Here is a 19,639-nt window from a genome sequence, read left to right on the forward strand (position 1 = left end):
CTTTTTCTTTTTGCTCACCTGAGCTTTCCAAAATTCCTACAATGAGCAGGCATTGATTTTGTAATTTAAAGGAAAGTTTTTATTTTGAAAACAGTGGTTCAAAGAAAAAACCCTCTTTTCTATTAAGGTCTAAGTAGTTTTGCTCACAAATTGTTTTGACTTTGAATCATAATGAGAAATAAATTAATTTTACTTCAAGAACCAGTGCAAATACAAATATTGAAGTACATATTGATGTAGTAGAAAAAAGAGGTTTATGAAACATAGTCATTATATGTCATACACCCTGATATTTTCTATCCTATTTCCTTCCATGTCATTAAAACAAATTCTAGCCACAAACCAGTAAGTTTTTCCAGCTGATTTATAGATAATGGCCCTCAGCTTGAAGACTATATTTACAATAAATGATATATTAAAGTATTCATATTTCAGTTTAAAAAAAAAAACCTGCATATGCTACAGGGAAATACCTGGCAAAGTTAGAAAGATAATGAATTAAAAGCAGTTTTAAGCAACTGTTTTTCCAAAATTATTTCCATCTTATACATTCTAATACTCATAAAATCCTATACTACACCCTGAAGGTCTTGGGAAATTTAAAAGTGCTACCTCCATACAATCGAAGATCACGTGGCTCCTTTTCACCAACAGCTTTACTTCTCCCACCTACCAATTTCACCATCAACGTTATTGATCTAGCCCAAGTTCTTTTGCGCTGGGAACCAAATCCTGATCAAGAGCCAGAGAATGTGGAGCTAGGCTATCACGTGAGAATAAATGCTCCGCAAGAAGAAGATGTAAGTATTTATTCTGACAGTCGTCTTTATTCAGGGTCCATTTTAACACTGACTGCTTTTTCCCCAGCGAACGAACTCCCCGCCAAAAATGTGGACTCAAGGGTTTTCTGTTAGACTCTGAGTTGAGTAGGGGGCCTGTTGAAATGACAGTGAACTACTGCCATGCGTGTTGCTACTCATTCCACGGCAGCACAAACTTTCTAACTTTTCCCCGATTCTTTAACCAAGAAAAGCAAGATTTGATACTTGAAAATAGGCAAAGAGAAGAAGATAGGGAAGAGAGCAGGGGAGTAAAATGGGAAGTGGCTGGAGGCCTAGCCAGAGAAGCAAAGTTCATTCCAATTTTTAGTATATGTGCTGCCGAAGCAAGCACAGAGAGAAGCAAAGTTCAAATCCAGGGTCCACCACTTCCTGCCTTGGCGACCTTGGGCCAGTCACTACACATCTCAGAGACAGGGCTTTGCCGTATCCCACAGAAGGGATTATGTTAAAGCACCCAAGACTTAGGACATGTGTAGTAAAATAAGATGAAGGAAGATGCAATTAGTATTAGCTTTTTTTTTTTTTAAGATTTTGTTTATTTGAGAGAGAGAGAGAGCAAGAGAGCGAAAGCATAATCAGGAGAGGAGGAGCAGAGGGAGAAGGTGAAGCAGGGAGTCTGACATGGGGCTTGATCCCAGGACCCTGAGATGATGACCTGAGCCAAAGGCAGAGGCTTAACTAACTATGCCACCCAGGTGCCCCAGTATTAGCTGTTTTTGCTTTCAATATGGAATTCTAGAGAATTTTCCCTTAGAAAGTACCCTCTGGGGAAGAGACTGGGACTAGAGAGATGGCTGAGGTGAATGTAAGCCCTAATCATAGTATTTTGTTTGTTTTTATAGGAATGTGTTCATCTATCACTGATAAATCATTATATATTATTGTACTGTTTTTTTTTTTTTTAACACCCAAATGCTAGAATTGGGTCATTTATTTACTTGTTCATTTTTTAAAAATCAACTTTGTTGTGGTATGAATGGTGTATAAAAAGCTGTATGTATTTACCTAACTTGATGAGTTTGGGGATAAGCAGATATGTACCTGTGAAATCACGTGCTTAAGTTTTTTTCTATCCAAACTAGTTCATTGCCTTTTATTTACGTGCCATTTAAAGAGTGGAAGAAAATGCCTATCAGATTAAAATAGCTCTTTTAATGCTCTTTCCCTTTTCTGTATCATGACTTGTGGAGTTTATTTTTAGTATGAAACCAGAAACACTGAAAGCAAACGCGTAACCGTTCTTCATCAAGGCTTTTCAGCCAGTGTGCAGACCATTCCGTGGGATGGCCACTCCCTCCTCGCAAGCAGCTGGGTTTCTGCGGAGCTTAAAGCCCCACTGGGTAAGACGGTGCCTAACGGCCTCACATTGTATTCGTACTTTGCAGATCAGGCAAAGCTGGAAAAGTAATTGGCTTTTCTTTTCCACAGTCAGTCAGCAGTTCCTCCTAAGTCATAACCCACCCCATTCCATCTGGTGCACCCCTGCACACAGCTCGCACGTCTCACTTCCCTGCTCCCACGTCACAGGGTCATTGGCAAAATCACGGCCAATGAGGTCTTTCATAATTGGGCTGTAAGACATTTTCCAACCATACCCAACACGATTCCTCTGCTTTTCTCAGACAGATTTCTAACGTGGACTCTGCCTCCGCACCCCCTCTTCTGGAGCAGCTTTTTCTTCCCTCAGAGACTTTGCTTTCTTGGATTCCCCTCTGCCTACTTTTCTGAATCCTTCCCATACCTCAAAGCCCAAATCAAATTGGACCTCCTTTATAAAGCCCTTTCATTTTTCATCCTATACACCGAAGAAGGCTCTTCCTCCTCAAAACCCATTCATGGGCTGTGTTACTCATTTGGCACATATGCCTCTATCTTTTACAAATTAATAGCTTTATACTCTGCCACCTCTAGATATAAGCCTTGGGGTGGGAGGGCAGCAGGGACGGTGTCTCATGCTTTACTGGGCCGGGAGAGCAAGCAATACAACCTTCCAGATGGAGCGATCCCCCCTGTGCTGTCTATGCCGCTCTGCACTCTAGGATGTGTCACAGCAAACTGAAGGAAGCTTCTGATGGTTCACCGAAGCCACAACACTGAACAACCCACCATGAAGAACGAGGATAGATAGCAGCCACTGTCTATACTGTCCTCTGTGGAAAACTGGGGTTTCTGATATGTAGAATCAGTGATACCTGTGATTAAACCCTTGGAAAAACCACACACACACACACACATACGGGAAAGAGAGAAGGATCACTGTGTCCCAGGTCATGTGAGTGTTCCTAGTAATAGCTGTCTTGGCCCGTCTGGCCCGCAGGTAATCGTCCAACCATTATCTTGTCACCTCACTAAATGCAATGGCTACACAACCCCTGAGTTGTAGCGATGATGGAGAGCGGCACTGTGAACACCTTTCTGTTCACTCATGAGAACATGCTGCCAAAACCATGGAGCAGCCAATGCACAATGGCCTCAATTCAAGGTTCAGAGACTAATCTAAGGTAGACAGACACAAGGTCACAAATACACACCTCTGTGTGGCCACCTCAGAATCACATGTCCGCAATTCTAATTATTCTCTGAGCATGCCAACATATGGGGACATGAATGAAAAATTAACTCTCCCTTGAATCAAACTGAATTCGTACCAAATAATTCCTTGGAAGAGAGGTGGGAGACAAACAGATAACAGGAGACTCCAAACTATATTTGGGTGTGCAATAGCACACTGAGTACAAGGCATACACATTAAGTCTATGTACCTTTGTCGTATTTGAATATACATAAAAAACCTATCCGGCAGTACATGGTAATAACACAAAGTAGCTAGTGTCCCTTTTGTCCAACTTCTCTGCAGACAAGAGGAGCCTGTTTTCTTCTCTGCTTTGAACTACACTGGCTGACAGTGATAAATATGATCACAGAATTGACTTAAACTAAGCTAAAAAGACCTCTTCTATCATTTGAGACTCAATCGAAGGGCTCCCACTTTGATGAGGTCCTCCCTGTCCCTCAGCGCAGTGTTTTTCCCCTCCTATGAGCATCCACAAGGCCAGTTTCACCACATGTGTTCAGAAGAGAGCCCTAGTTAACATGGTGACAATGTGGTATGAAACGGAAACAAGGCTTTCCAGTCAAATCTTCACAAATTCTGGGTGAAGTGAACATAATGCGTTTGGTGAAAAATTGCATGATTCTTTAATATCTTTGCACAGTAAAGCTGACTTCAGCAGACTAGTGTGCATAGACTCTCCAAGGGAATGTTTTGTTTTTGTTTTTTACATATTTTAGGTATTTATTTGAGACAGACAGATATAGCAACAGAGACAGCGAGAGAGCAAGAGCAGGGGTGGGGAGAGGGAGAAGCAGACTCCCCACTGAGCAGGGGGCCTGATGTGGGGTTCTATCCCAGGACTCTGGGATCATAACCTGAGCCAAAGACAGATGCTTAACCCACTGAGCCCCCCAGGTGCAGGAGGAAGTATTGTTATTTTTTTGGTGCTGCCAGCACCCACTTCCCTCAGAGCAGCAATCTCTGTTATTCAGGACCCATTTGGGTGCGACCTAATGAATCACATATTTCTCGGACGGAAAGCAGTGCTGGAGACCTTTCTCTGCCAACTCTCCTGTTTACAGCTGGAAAAGCTGAGGTCCAGGAGAGTGGGCTTCAAGGTGTCACAGCTCATTATAGAAAAATGTAGCATTAGGCATTCCTGGGGGGTTCAGTGGGTTAAGCCTCTGCCTTCGGCTCAGGTCATGATCTCAGGGTCCTGAGATGGAGCCCTGCATCGGGCTCTCTGCTGAGCAGGGAGCCAGCTTCTCCCTCTCTCTCTCTGCCTGCCTCTCTGCCTACTTGTGATCTCTGTCAAACAAACAAACAAACAAACAAACAAATAAATAAATAAATAAATAAATGAAAAGTGTGGCATTAGGATATCAAAGTTCCTGGGCCCCAAGCCCTGAATGACAACCTCTTGCACTGCTCTTAAAATTTCATACAAATATGAAATCCCACATGCACACCTCCTTAGCCCAAAGTAGCCAGAAAGTTTAATGCCAGAAACTCAGGTTTTGGAATCCTAGCTTCATCGCCTAGTAATCTGGCCATTTGCCAGTAGGTTTCTATAAAACTTGTGGTAACGATTACTTTTTTTCATGGTAAGATGTTCCCAATCACTACAGTTTCAGAGAAAGGACAACATTTAAGAGCTGTCGTGGCAATGTTTTATTCTTATTTTTGACCCTCTTATTGACTATCCAGGGTCTCCTGGAACCTCAATTGTGAATTTAACGTGTACTACAACGACCACATTAAATAACTCTAATCCATTAAGGCCATACCAAGTTTCTCTTTACTGTACCTGGCTCGTTGGCAAGGATGCCCCCAAGGATACCCAATATTTCCTCTACTATAGGTGAGTACCTATTTTTACTTATGCAAATGCATTTTTTCCTCTCGTCTTAACCACTTATGAGTGTTGCCATTTAGGTATGGTTCCTCGACCGAAGAATGCCGGGAGTACAGGAAAGACACACTGAAGAGAAACATCGCGTGCTGGTTTCCAAGGACTTTTATCAGAAGCAGAGGGAGTGACTTGCTGGCGGTGCATGCTAATGGCTCTAGCCAATGTGCCACAATCAAGCCTTTTGATCAGCTGTTTGCTCTGCATGCAATTGGTAAGGTAGACTCAACTCAGAGCTGAGATAACCAAATCCCAGCATTAGATGGAGTTCTCAAGATCACCTAGTTTGACTAATTTTCCAATACTAAGTGACCATCTGTCCCCTGCCTGACAATCACAGGGACCAGCTTTCTCAACCTCAGCACCACCGATATTCCTGGTCGGGTACCTGTCTCGCAGGAGCTGACCTGTGCCTTGCAGGATTTTGAGCAACATCCTTGGTCTCTACCTACTAGACCAGCATCCTCCCCCACAAGCTGTGACAACAAAATGTTTCCGTATTTCTAAATGTCCCATGAGGGACAGAATCCCTACCACGTGAGAATCACTGAACCAGACACGTGACTCACTGCTGGAGGGAGCAGCCCTTTCTCAGTTCTGACTCGATGTTTTTGCCCATTGGTCCTATGATGGACTGGTACCACCTCCAAATAATTCTCATCTCCATCCCAAGATGGTCTTAGAGCTAGCCAAAGACAGCCAGCTTTCTTATCCTGAGATTTCTCTTCCCCAGCCTTCCCACTCCCAATTCCTCATGCTTTCCTCTTAGGATCCTTTGCCATTCTGGTCTATCTCCTGTGGGTGATCTGAAAATATCTTGTTCAACATGTGATTCTCAGATCTAACCGTATTAAGGTTTCATTTGCTCTGTTCTCAAAATAGAAATAGTCTCCTTCATCCTAGATACTTGTATTAATGAAACTTGTCAGGAGCCTTTCCTGTCACATTCTTATTACTAACGCTCAAGATTTCAATCGTGGCATATTTACTGGCATGGGCTGCGGAGTCAGGCTGCCTGGGCTTGGATCCTGTCTCCCCTGCTGACTAGCTGAGGGACTGTAGACAAGCTGGTCATTCCTCTGTGCCTCAGTCTTCTCATTAGAAAGAAATGGGGAGAAATTAATACTTCCTGCAAGGTTTTTGTGAGAATTAAGTATGTTAATAACCATACAGTGCTTAGCACAGTGCCTGGTAATTATACATAATTATAAATATATAAAATATTATTTAAAGGGACAGGATTTATCTAAATCTCTATCAAATGAAATAGAACTTCTTTTAAAGAACCATCTCACTAAAGAGGTTATGCAATTCTATTCAATAGTCTATTTCTCAAATGACCTAAAAATGTCACTTTCCTGAAAACTGGTAATAAAAAATGCTGAGGAGGACCTAGGAAGCAATATTAATATGAAAATGGACACAACCTGACACAGACCACAGGAATTCTTTTTCCTGTATGATTTTCATTTCTTTGAGATAAATTCCTCATATTACTAAAAGAAATACATTCTTGATTACATTTTTATCTGCTTAGGGAATGGCAGGCTCTGGAACCAACAGGTCCCATTCTTAGCTTGCCTCTATGATTCATTAATTGTGAGATCTAAGTTACATAACCTAAGAGAAGAACGCTTACTTAGAAATGATTTCCACCCACATCACTACAAGATAATCAAGTGGTAAGTCAGGGAAGAGAACTGTAGAGTTGTAAATTAAGACAAATGTGGTGCAATCCATTCTTTTTATGCAAGAGAAAGTTGAAACTTCCCACTCCATCCCCCAAACAAACTTGAAAGAAGGCAAACAAAACAAAATGAAACAAAACTGAAGCTTAGAATGAGGAAATTACTAGCCAGGGTCACACACCTGGCTCAGCAGAGGCAGGGCTCAGGGGAAAGCTCCAGAGCAATTTCTCTCCAGGATGAGGTTGACCCAGTCTGGTCCTGCAGGAGAAACAGGGATAGTGAGGTGGATCTTGCAGTGAGCTGAAGGGGAAAGGGACCCCACCATTCAATGGCATTTGGAATAGGAATCCTTTAAGATTCCAGTAGAAATCTCTTCAGCACTACAACATAGGAGTCATCAGTGAGCCACTGGGGTCTTGGGGCTTGGAGATCAGTCAGCTAAATCCCAAGGGTAGGTACTTGAGAGGATTGCATCTTAGAAATGCCTTGATGAGTATGAGTGGATTGAATTTATCAGCCCAGACCACTGACCTTTCATTCTCTAACCTAGATCGAATTAATCCTCCCATGAATGTCACAGCAGAGATTGAAGGAACCTATCTTTCTATTCAGTGGGAGAAACCCATTTCTCCCTTTCCAATTCACTGCTTTGAATATGAAGTGAAGATTTACAACGCAAGGAAAAATTATTTTCAGGTAATTCTTCAGATTATTCCAATATCTAATGATAGCATTCTCTTAGAAACATTTAAAAAATTCTATTCAGTGACAGCTGTGGTTATAACTTAGAACTAACAAGGGCAAAGGTAACTTGTATCTACACAAGTTTTGTAAAAATAAACCAAACTTTACTGACATTCTGTGTTGAAAGGACATACTTTGGGTTCAAAATAACATAAGGATCAGATAACAACTCATGAGCCCTACTATTGGTGCAAATATAAAATGTTGCAGCTGCTATGGAAAACAGTATGGCGGTTTCTCAAAAAATCAAAAACAGAATGATTGTGGGATCCAACAATTTCACTTCTTGGTATACATCCAAAACAACAGTAAGCAGCATCTCAAAGAGAAATTTGCACAACCATGTTCATAGCTGCATTATTCACAGCAGCCAAAAGGAGGAAACAACTCGAGTGTCCACTTGAACGGATCAATAAAATGTGGTCTATCCGTACAATGCACTATTGTTCGACCTTAAAAAGGAAGGGGATTCAGACACATACTACAACCTGGATGAACCTTGAGGACACCGTGTTAAGTGAAATAAACCAGTCACAACAAGACAAATATTATAGGACCGCACTTAACAGGAGATACCAAGGGTAGTCAAATGCAGAGAGACGGAAAGTAGAATGGTGGTTTCTAAGAGCTGGGAGGAGCGGGCTGTGCGGGCTGTTTTTCATGAGTAGAGTTTCAGTATCAGAGGGTCCAAGAGTGCTGGAAATGGTTGCACACCAAGGTGAATGTACTCACTGCCAGAGTTAAGATGGTAAATATTATGTTTTCTGTCTTTCACTGCAACTGAAATATACTTGTTAGCACTAAGGAACAAAAAGTTGAAGGGACAAAGAATTGAAAAGCAAGCCAGAGTTGAGGAAGCATCAGCTCTGGGTCAAGCCTTATTATGCTAATTTATTCCATCCTCCCAGTAACTCCATTAAGTCACCCTCATTCCCATTACATAGGAAAGTGAGGCCAAGAGATTAAGCCCCTTTGCCCAAAGTCACTAAATTGGCAAAGCGTAGGGAAGTAAGGATTACTGCTGGCCTCTTACTGATAGTAGGCAAAGCAAATTCCACTCCATCCAATTTGATTCAGCCAGTACTTAGAAATTGGTTTCTGTGTGGGAAGTATAAAGATAAGGAAGATAGTGTCTCTGCCATCAAGGGGTCTAGTTTAGCAGGCACAGGGGGTAGGCTAAGCTACCCCCTACTGAGGGCCAATTGGGCAAAATCAGAAAAGGGGAGTAGAAACATACATGGTGAGCAGAGGAGACCCACTTCTATAACCAGCACTTCCCAAAATACCTATGCTGAAAGACTGGCTTTCTTTTAAAAAAAAAAAAAATTCTATTCTAATTTCTAATTTTTCATTAGACTTCTAACTCAATTTCCAATTATTCTTTTGTAAAATACAGTAAAAAGGAAAGGCTAGAAAAATCAAATATACCCAGAGAGAAGCCCAGCAAGCATGGGCTTGGATGTTGGGGCCATGTCAAATCGCTACAACAGCTTTGAAGCTGTCCTCTCAATTTCTGTGTTTCCCTCACTGAGGCTCAGAAATAAATAGCTCCTGGCCCCCAGCAGTCTGCCAAGTGCTCTTGGAGTGGCGGGGGTTCCAGGCAGAAGGCGTAAGAGAGCATGGCTCCTTCAGCCAAGTGGCCATAACTGAGTCAGTCTGGACATAAAGCCAACCTTGTGATAATAAGTCTAGATCCTACACTGGGACTTTTCCCAGAGTGACTGAGATTTAAAAGGAAAGGGGGAAAAAAAAAAGGAGTGGTTTCTCCTTTTATTTATTTATTTTTAAAATTTTTTTAAAGATTTTATTTACTTATTTGATGGAGATCACAAGCAGGCAGAGAGGCAGGCAGAGAGAGAGGAGAGAAGAGGAAGCAGGCTCCCCGCCGAGCAGAGAGCCCGATGTGGGGCTCAATCCCAGGACCTTGGGATCATGACCTGAGCTGAAGGCAGAGGCTTAACCCACTGAGCCACCCAGGTGCCCCTGGTTTCTCCTTTTAAAACCTCCACCAGGGGCGCCTGGGTGGCTCAGTGGGTTAAGCCGCTGCCTTCGGCTCAGGTCATGATCTCGGAGTCCTGGGATCGAGCCCCGCATCGGGCTCTCTGCTCTCTCGGGGAGCCTGCTTCCTCCTCTCTCTCTGCCTGCCTCTCTGCCTGCTTGTGATCTCTCTGTCAAATAAAAAAAAATAAAAAAATAAAACCTCCACCAGAGGCACTGAAAGCTACTCTAAAATTCGATTCAGTACAAAACTGTGGCTGCATCTGCAAAATCAAAGAATAATAGTGGTAGCAGCATGAAAGCTGGACGCGCTTGGAGGGGGCACATGGACACAGGCATGTGGGGTTAGTGGTTCTGGCAACGGGCCAAGCCGAAGATCACAAAAGACGTCAGGCAGTGGTCGTGGGGTGGGGGAGCAAGGGGGGCACACCCAGAAGAACGCATGATGCAGGTGTCGGGGATACGTCTCTGGTGTGGGGCCTACAGGATTAGCTGAATGGTGTGGACACTGAGCAGTAGAGAGAAGAACGGAGAAAGGCTCATTTGTGAGAAAATAGCCTCGCTATCAGACTGGAGATGTTGGCCCAAATCTCCTGTGGCAAACTAGCATTTACTGAGCACCTATTATTGTATTCAACTAACTAACATTGCTGGTTTTGCTTATCAAAGATGGGTTGAATATTCATAGTTTTCATAGGATTTGACCCAGTACGTTCTTAAACTTGGAATTACAAAGGTACTTCCATTTAGTTCAATAATTCATGCTTGGGTGTTGTTATTCCCATTTTATGGATGAGAAAACAGAGGCTCAGGTCAAGGAATTTGCCTTGCAGGTAGTTTGGAGTAAAGGTTTCAAACTCGGGCCCCTCCTAGATTCAAGGACTCTGCTCTTTTCTCTTCTCTATCACAGTGCCCACCCGATGGCTTCAGCTTGAGACATTCCTACACATTGGGGAATGGCAAACAACTTCTTTTTCTCTTCTTTTTTTTTTTTTTTCTGTTAATGGCCAGATATTTTAGGCTTAGCAAGCTGTATGGTTTCTATCACCATTATTCAGCTCTACCACTGGGGAACAGAAGCAGCCATAGGAAACATATGTAAACAAATAGGCACGGGCGTGTTCCAGTAAAGCTTTACCTGTGGATACTGAAATTTCAGTTTCATGTGTCATGAGATACTCTTTTGATATTTTTCCATCATTGAGAGATACAGTAACCATCCATAGCTTATAGGCCCTACAAAAAGAGGCAGCAGGCCGGACAGGCCCACACGCTGTGGTTTGCTGATGCTTGCTGAAGAGCATGGAAATCAAGTGATACTATCTAGTAATATGACTACAGAATATGGCGGGACAAGATGGGGGGGGGATTATGCATTCTACTGGCCACTCCAGTCTCTTCATCAGGAAACATCACTAGACCCACACAAATCATCTAGATGTTACCATTGACTTTTTCTTTATTTTGGTTACAAGATCGCTTACCCCAAAGGGTAGCTGCCAACACATTCAAACTGAAACTTTCTAGAATAAACGAATCAGTGCATGTCCTATTGATTTTCAATGGATCAGGTAACAGTGAGTCATGTCACTTAGGTACAACCTTCTATTCTGATAGCTGACATGACTTAAATTACATGTCCAGAGATTCTTATAACGCTATTTTTCCCCCATTTAGACAGAAAAAATGACAACGAATACATTCATCTCGATAACTGATGATATTTCTAAGTATTCCATTCAAGTGAGAGCAGCAGTGAGCTCTGTGTGCAGACAGACGGGGTTATGGAGTGAGTGGAGCCAAACAGTATATGTGGGTGAGTCTCTTAGTTTATTTTAAAGCGAGCAACCGGTCCTCATGGTTAACACCGATAATCCTGGAAAGTGTACACATTCATTCATGGACCCAAATGCCTCATCTTCTGTCAGCCTACTGCCCTTTTGACCCCTGCCGTGCTCACTCAGCTTCAGACAGCGATCCCATAGCCTGGAGGTGTGGCCTTGCACCTTCAAGACAGAAAATTCACAGCCTGTTTGTCATTGCCTGGATGTACTGGGTTTCCATAGATGTTTTATGGCAAAGTAGACAGTCAGAAAGCGGCTAACCTAACTCTTGTGTGTGCTGCCACCAGGCAGCCTGAGGACGTGGACATATGTGGTTCAGTGTTGCATGAGATCAATGAGAACACGGAACAGTGGAGGGAACACAGGAGTTGTACCCAGATGGCAGGAACGGAACACCCAGCTGTGGTATGTGATGACTGCATGCCCTTGGAAAAAACCCCTTCTGACTTTGCTTGGGTTCCCTGGACATAACACATAATGTCCACCTCACTGCCTCACAGGGTACCATGAAATAAAAAACAATGATCACAGGTGACATTTATGGATGGCTGTTTGCCAAACACTGCTCTATGCTTTACGCCCATTACCTCCGTGAATCTTACCAACAAACCTATTTTGCAGATGAGAAAGTAGCTTTGCAAGTTGGGGCAATTTGCTTAACTCTGTATGCCCAGTGAGTGGTAGACGTGAAGTGGCAGAGCTGCCTGCGGAAGGCCACGGGGTGACAGGACTATGGCAAGCCGCAAAGTGCTGAACAAATTAAACAATGGTGAGATCCTGGGAGCTAACTGTGTGGTTATGGCTGGTCAAGCATGTGAATGTTATTTCTCACTCATCCTATGGGGTATTCATTGATCATTTGAAGAGTGTACTTAAGGAGAGCTTTCTTTCAGGCCCGTTGTAAAATTTTCCACTTAAGTCATTCACTTAGGCTAATGGGTGGGTCTTCAGGAAATTCGTGGGCAGTGACCCATTAGATTATGTGGATATGAGTCAGATTAAACACGTATCAGGTAGATTTCCAAAGAAGGTTGGGTGAGGTGAGAAAAGGCCTAATAACTGCAGAGGGACTATGAGTCTGCAGGGGGCTGGCCATGCAGAGTTGCAGAGTTTGCAAAGGGGAATGGCACCCCCTAGAGTTGTGTGACACACAATCAGCACACCCTTAAGGGATGGCCCCCATATCCCCCACTGGAACTCAGAGGAGCAGCACAAGTCTTCCTGGGAAGAGGAACAAGAAAGAAGGATAAAAGGAACAAAGATCGGGCAAAGTGCACCTACTTCCCAACTGTGCCAAGGCCAGTCTTCCCACCCTCTTCACCTCCCCAGGCTGATGCCCCCACCTGGCTCCACAGACCCAGCACACACACAACCTCCCTCCACACTGCTTCTTCTGCACAAAGTCGATTCACTTTGCTTGCCAAGAGCAAAACAGAACATTAATCAGTCCCAGGAAATTTTTAACAAGATTATTCTTTTTATCAAATGCCTGTGATAGAAACTTAATTTTCATTACTTATAGTTGGTCACTTTTTTTTAAGTCTGCGTTATTCTCCAAGGGCACAAAACTCATTGGCTCTGAATTATTGATATTTCTGAATGTCTCCGGGACATTACTGCACATAGAGCTTCAGAGATTTTTTTTTTCCATGCTGTCCAAGGACTTCAAACCAACACAGTAGAAACCAAGATGAGAACCCTGGCTAAGACACTGGTTCTGCTTTCTGAGTGTTTGAATCGTGAAGTTCAGGTCAGTGTTGACCATAGACAGTTTAGAACTTACAGAGCAAAAGCGACAGATCAGGAAATCTGGGTTTCAGCCATGACTCTGTCAATGTCTCGTTCTCTGACCCAAATGTTTGATGGCAGAAGCTAACACCTCACCAGCCAAGGGATCAGGGCTGGCTTCATGTGCTGTGCTGAGAGGGATTCTCAGGCTACATGTAGGTCTTAGGAGTGCCGATCTCTTGTCACCCTGGCAGGGTACAGAGTGGTGATGAGCGTGCCTGGGTTTGCCACCCCTGACTAGTGACCTGTGCCTAACCTCGCTGGGTCCCAGTTCCCAGTTCCTTCACTTCAAAATGTGAAAGCTGCACCCCAAGATTCTTCTGCACTCCTTCAGCCCACCACAGAAGTGCTGAGAGTGAAATTGTGATCCATAATGAGAATTTATTTTAAGCTTGTTTTTAATTAATTATTCACTCTCCACTTTAGAGCTTTCCTCCCATTATTATTTCCCAAATAACAGCTTCCTAGTTCAGAACTAGCCTCATTATAATTCCCCCCCAGGTATACCTCACTGCCATTATCTATGGCAAATCCCATTTCATTTACTGCCACCCTTTTCATAAGATGAGCTGATTAATATTACCACTCACCTTACAAATCCATCGTTTCTAGAATTTACTCCCCTGCTCAGTTTAGGATCATTAGTGAATTTAATCAATGCAGACTTTCCATTTTCATCAAGATGATTAATAAACATAATAGGAAGTCCGGGCTCCTCTGGGACATGTTGCATGGCTCTTCTTTACCCCTTGAGGATGCAACCATAATTCCGCTCAGCTTGCAGTCTATCAGGCAATTTTGTCGCTACATTCATTTCCTTCAGACACCCTTCCTCCTCTCCCACCTTGTATGTATGGCGCCCTGGAGCCCTCCCCTTCCATTTCCACTCTGCAGCCTCACTCAAATACCACCTCGTTCTCACGTATTATTAAGTCCATCTCCTTTCATATAAGCAAATGGAGACCCAGAGATATTAAATAAACCAGCAGTTCTCAAACAGCCCAAAAGTGGCTATTAATAGCTAATTTTCTCAGATAGGTGACATATTCATCCATCGGCAAAGTGGAATAGATTTGCTTCACTCATTAACCCATGATAGCCCAAGGTTATTCAATAGTGAGACCCAGGAAGGCTGTTTTGACAGCGAGAGGATCCAGCAGGCAAGTATCCAGAAACTTGGCCCTAGATGGGCCCTCCTGTGCTAGGATTTCCAACACATAAAACGTGTTTGTTTTCAAATGGAAATAGCAGTTGGTTTCATTTTATCAACACTGGTTATCAACTGCTCCTCCTCGACTGGCCTCTTCATCTTATCTTAAGAGCTAACTTCCGAATTTTCACACGTCTTTCTCCTTTTTAAATCTTTCTTAACTTCCGGATTCTTCTGTTCCCCTATTATCTCTGCTGTCTCCTGTTTACCTAAACTTCTGCTCTCCTGACCCTGGTCCTATGAAGCCTTCCATTTGCTTCAGTCCCTCATCTCTCTCCTTCTCTCCACTCCATGTACCTCACACACCATGCATGAGAAAAGCAGTTATGAAAATGAATGCCCTACAGCTGTACCCTTCCCTTTGGAAAAGAGAGCGTTGGTTGTGTGAGTCTACCCGGCACGCCTTTCCTGCCTTGTCACTGGTCAGGCTCAGTCTTTCTGAGACCTTATCAGAGACGGGTCTTAACCGCAATCACAGGCATGGCCCTCCCAACCAGCGATTGGGTTTGCCCCCAACTTCACTGAAGGCCCTATCTGAAGGCCACCAGCTATGTCACGACAATACCAGGTACAAAAATAAAAACAAAACCAGAAATAAACAAACAAAAAACCCACCCCCCAAAAAACACCTTTTAATTTAAAGATTTCTTTAGGTTTGAGATAGGTAGCATTTGTACCTCCAGGAGTAGAGCAAAGTTTTCCCGCCATCCTCTGCTGCCTTTGGAGGCATCTCTTTCCACAAGACACGTTAGAGGAAATCCGGGCCTTAGCTCTCCCGTCACAGTTTGGGGCAGGGGTTGGGGGACTGGTTCTTAGAGCCACGTGACCCAGCCTAGAGCCTGTAAGGACTTAAGGAAAGTAGGTGGAGGCAGAATATCAGGGATGTGTTTAAACATCTGGGTTGAGATGAAAGTAAGGTCCCCACAGGCACCTCTCGTGGACTTTAAGAGGCTGGGAATATGTGAGGAAACACATGCATTGGCCCGGGTCACCTGGACTCAGAAGCCAAGGGCAGGTCCTGCAGCTTCACCCTCAGCCCTGGACACCTCCAGCGCTCTCTCCTCCTTTATTTTCTGCTTTGTCACCACATACTTTCTTTTTAAATTCTCTCACTGTGGTAGAACAGAGAGAAAACGAGCAAAGGAAAACAGGAAGGGCAAACATGGCAGAGGTCCCAAATTCAGTTTCCCTAGGTCTTCAAAAAGAATTCTGCAAATGAAAAGGCTTTCATGAGGGAGGAGATGAACGCTGACAAAACTGGTCTAAAAAAATGAAAAGAGGTGACCTAATAACCTGAGAAGCCCACTTGGGCTTGCCTGAGGCTGAGGGAACTCGTGGGGATTCTGGGTTTTCTTTGCAAATGGGGGATTTCAGGTTGGTGAATATGGTAGTCAGGTCAGTCAACTGTGTCCTTAGGTCCAGGTTCTTGTGGTTTCAAAGGCTGGGTAGTGCCTGGCAGGCCCACTGTTTGCTCTCAGCAGGGGGGGTGGCGGGAGGAGGTAGAGGAGTGGGGGATTGGTGGCAGGGCAGGGCGGGGGGGGGGACCATCTCACCCTTAGGCGGTCCACATAGCCTGACGGAGGGAAATGGACTAGCAGACTAGCTAGAGGGAAGATGCCAGACTCAGTCTCCAACTGTCAGGAGCAGGGTATTCTACTGTGTTTTCTGGCATGGCCACCTCTAGTGGTATCCACGCTGGCCTTCCACACATGATTTCTACCCCACGAAGGGCCTTGCAGATGGGACAACAGCTCAGAGGAAGAAAGGACTACTGTTGAGCCAGGCACCATGCTAGGCACATTCATCTATGTGATCTTGTGTATCTTCACAAACAAAAAATTTCCTTAGTTACGTAGATTTATAGATTATGTGAAAAAAAGATGCAGAGAAGTTAAGGAAATGCCTGAAGTGACAGAGCAAGAAAGTGGTAAACCTGGGTCTGGAACCAAGCCATAGGACTGGTTCCTCACCCTGTTCTCTCCGTCATGCTTTCACATCCCAGAGGTCATGGTGCCAGCCAGGGAAACAAAGGCAGGAAGATGGGCAGTGGGAGCCAGCTTATGATCAAGTTGTCAGTAATCTCATTTTAACACAGACCCTTGAGGATTAGGACTCTCCATGCCTTGTGTTTCTGTTTCCCTAGTATCTTGATGATTTGGTGCATTCTTTTCCCCTCCAGGTCTGAGTTCATTACTCTGCATTCTCAGGATTCTGACAGCCCTTGAATTTTGGTCTTGCTTTGATGACTTAGGGAAACCCTCTTGATTCTTCCGTTCTGCCACAATGTGTTTAATTGCAATTATAATAAATATTTGTTTAGCACCTATTACGTACTAACACTGGGCTGACGACTTTACCCACTCACTCAGTCCTTATCCCCATTTTACCAAATAGACAATGGAAGCTAGAGAGGTCACCTGTTCAAGGTGACCTCGGTGGTGAATAACAACCAAGCCAACATCTCTTCATCTTGTTTCTTTCTTTTTTTTTTTTTTTTAATTTAATTTGTGTGTGTGTGTGTGTTCCAAAAGCCACTGTTTATGCACCACACCCAGTGCTCCACGCAATACATGCCCTCCATAATACCCACCACCAGGCTTGCCCAACACCCCCACCCCTCTCCCCTCCAAAATCCTCAGTTTGTTTCTCAGAGTCCACAGTCTCTCATGGTTTGTCTCCCCCTCCAATTTCCCCCAACTCACTTCTCCTCTCCTTCTCCCAGTGTCCTCCGTGCTATTCCTTATGCTCCGCAAGTAAGCGAAACCATATGATAATTGACTGTCTCTGCTTGACTTATGTCACTCCCTTGTTTTTTATTTTTATGCAATGACCACAGCCTTTCAAGGGTGCTTGCTAGCAGGCTAATGGAAGACCCAGGAGACTCTTAGGGAACAAAGTGCTGGGTTGCCTGGGAGTGCTATGTAGGAAAGCCTGCAAAGCAGAGACCAACAAAAAAACAAGTTCTCTTGTCTACTTCCTCACGTCTAGTCCTGCGAGGCCTAATGAGCAGTCCTGCAGCCATCTCTCCAGTGAATCCTGAACACACTGGTGCGCATGCATGCACAGTCTCCATTTCCTCTCCGTGTTTCAGTCTACTTGAGCCCCATTTCCAGATAGGAGCACAGGGCACGCTTTGTCTATCTTGCTCTGGACCCTGGACCACCCTACCACTGAGACTGCATTTACTGCCCTCTTTTTTCTCCCTAAACCAGGTAAAACTCACAGCCCACTTGAGAGCTGCCTCAAAAAGCTCATCCACATAAAAGGGTTACTTCTGACTTGTGCTTGCGATGGGAGCCTCTGACCTGGTTTGGGGTACTGCTCACCAAAGATGCCACAGCCTCCTCTTGCAACGAGAGGCAAACTATGGGCAGCTTCATGGGCAGATGCAGGCATAGCCTCTCCGTGACCTGGCATCTGCTGGTGCTGCTTGCCTTGTCCCAGCACCTGCTGGTTCTATGAAACAGACCAGGGCTGCTTCATTGGAAGAGTCCCATCAATTTGTTAATTAGCTCTTTTCCCTTGAAACCTATTGTTAAGTCTGAAGTCAGATTCAAAATCAATATGGAAGCACTGAGAGCCACACTTGTGTGGACAATTTAAGGTGGAACAGCTTCCACATTGAATTGACCCTCCTCGGAGTTATTAGCCTAAATGCATAGATGACGGACTTCTGCACCAAGAGGGGCCACAGCATGAGGAGGGAAGCGATCTGACGAAGTTCCAGAAATAGCCAGATGCAGGTAAGGGATTAAGTTGGTCTGGTGCCTAGGTTTATCTTCTCTCCCTGGTTGCCACCATCACATTCCCTCCCCCTCTCCATGCAGCATCCTACCCCCACCCCTCACACTGCCATGTCACAGAACAGAATTTTCAGCAGCTGGCTTGTTCTCAAGGTAAAATGGCGAGATGTCAAAAATGATAATGAAGGTCATCAGAAACCAGACAGCTGAGTTCCCAAACGCTGTAAGTTGACAATGTCAGAAGAGCATCCAGGAATGAGGTGGAGGGTCTGGAGGGCTTCTCTCCTTAGAAGGACCGATGGTGTGACTTCCTCTTTCTAAAACATCTCTGCATAACTAAATAGCAGGGCCCATCAATTTCTTGAAAAGAAACATCTGTGGCTTCCGTTTTAGGGTAGGAAAGGCATTCTCCTTGAGTAAGAGAAAAGATTCAAGTTATCTGGAAATCCTTTTTCTTAAGAAAATCTCTAAGGCCAGAGACCCCAAAATTCAAATTAATGATATATTCAGGGATCTCCCAACCTTTCAGTAGTGAAATTTTTATCACTTTGACCCAAAGGACATATGTACTACCCTTGGGACCTGTTCCCATTTTTTCTACCTTCAGTAAAATCAGAGTTGATGCTAACTTTAATTCACTCATTTATGTAACGGACTCAAGACTTTTGCATTAAAAATTAAACAGTAGATAATCCACAAGTAATTTCCTTTCGGCAGTGAGTATGTGAAAGCTTTTCCTTGTACTAATTTTACCTGCCTGTTTATGTTTCCTTCACCATAACACTGACCTTGGCTCTGTTCTCTGGGGGTGAGCTCTGTTCTTACTTGGTGGTAGGGGAATCTTTCATTCTTTCTTTCTTTTTTTTCCCAAACGTTTTATTTATCTATTTGACAGATAGAGATCACAAGTAGGCAGAGAGGCAGATAGAGAGAGAGGAGGAAGCACACTCTCCACGGAGCAGAAGGCCCGATGCGGGGCTTGATCCCAGGACCCTGGGATCATGACCTGAGCCGAAGGCAGAGGCTTTAACCCACTGAGCCACCCAGGCGCCCCAAGGGGAATCTTTCTAAAGAGCATCAGGAACACTGCAGAAGCCAGGCCAGGAGAAACGACTCCTTTGTCAACTCCCTCCAGGCAGCAACCACGACTTTGCTTCCCACATAGCAACTTACATGCATCAATAACTTTTTTTGATTGAATGAAAAAAAATCAGTTGTCTCTGTATTTTTGCTAATTCAGTGAAAAACTTCATCAAAGTGAGTGCCGAAGTGAATAGGTGGAGAGTGGTTTAACTGAAAAGATTTTTGTAATCATGGTC

At 44.0% G+C, this 19,639-nt stretch overlaps 1 protein-coding gene across 1 annotated transcript in view; it reads left to right on the forward strand.

Annotated features, from left to right (window-relative positions):
* IL5RA (interleukin 5 receptor subunit alpha) overlaps positions 1–19,639 on the forward strand; it is a 37,081-nt gene that overhangs the window by 7,042 nt on the left and 10,400 nt on the right. The window contains exons 4-9 of the mRNA XM_047710142.1: positions 655–800; positions 2,044–2,182; positions 5,104–5,257; positions 5,332–5,519; positions 7,544–7,689; positions 11,413–11,551. Coding sequence (XP_047566098.1) covers positions 655–800; positions 2,044–2,182; positions 5,104–5,257; positions 5,332–5,519; positions 7,544–7,689; positions 11,413–11,551 — 912 coding nt within the window. The remainder of the gene's footprint in view (positions 1–654; positions 801–2,043; positions 2,183–5,103; positions 5,258–5,331; positions 5,520–7,543; positions 7,690–11,412; positions 11,552–19,639) is intronic.

The sequence above is a fragment of the Lutra lutra genome, chromosome 1 (assembly GCF_902655055.1).
Source record: "Lutra lutra chromosome 1, mLutLut1.2, whole genome shotgun sequence".
In the NCBI taxonomy this organism is placed as follows: domain Eukaryota; kingdom Metazoa; phylum Chordata; class Mammalia; order Carnivora; family Mustelidae; genus Lutra; species Lutra lutra.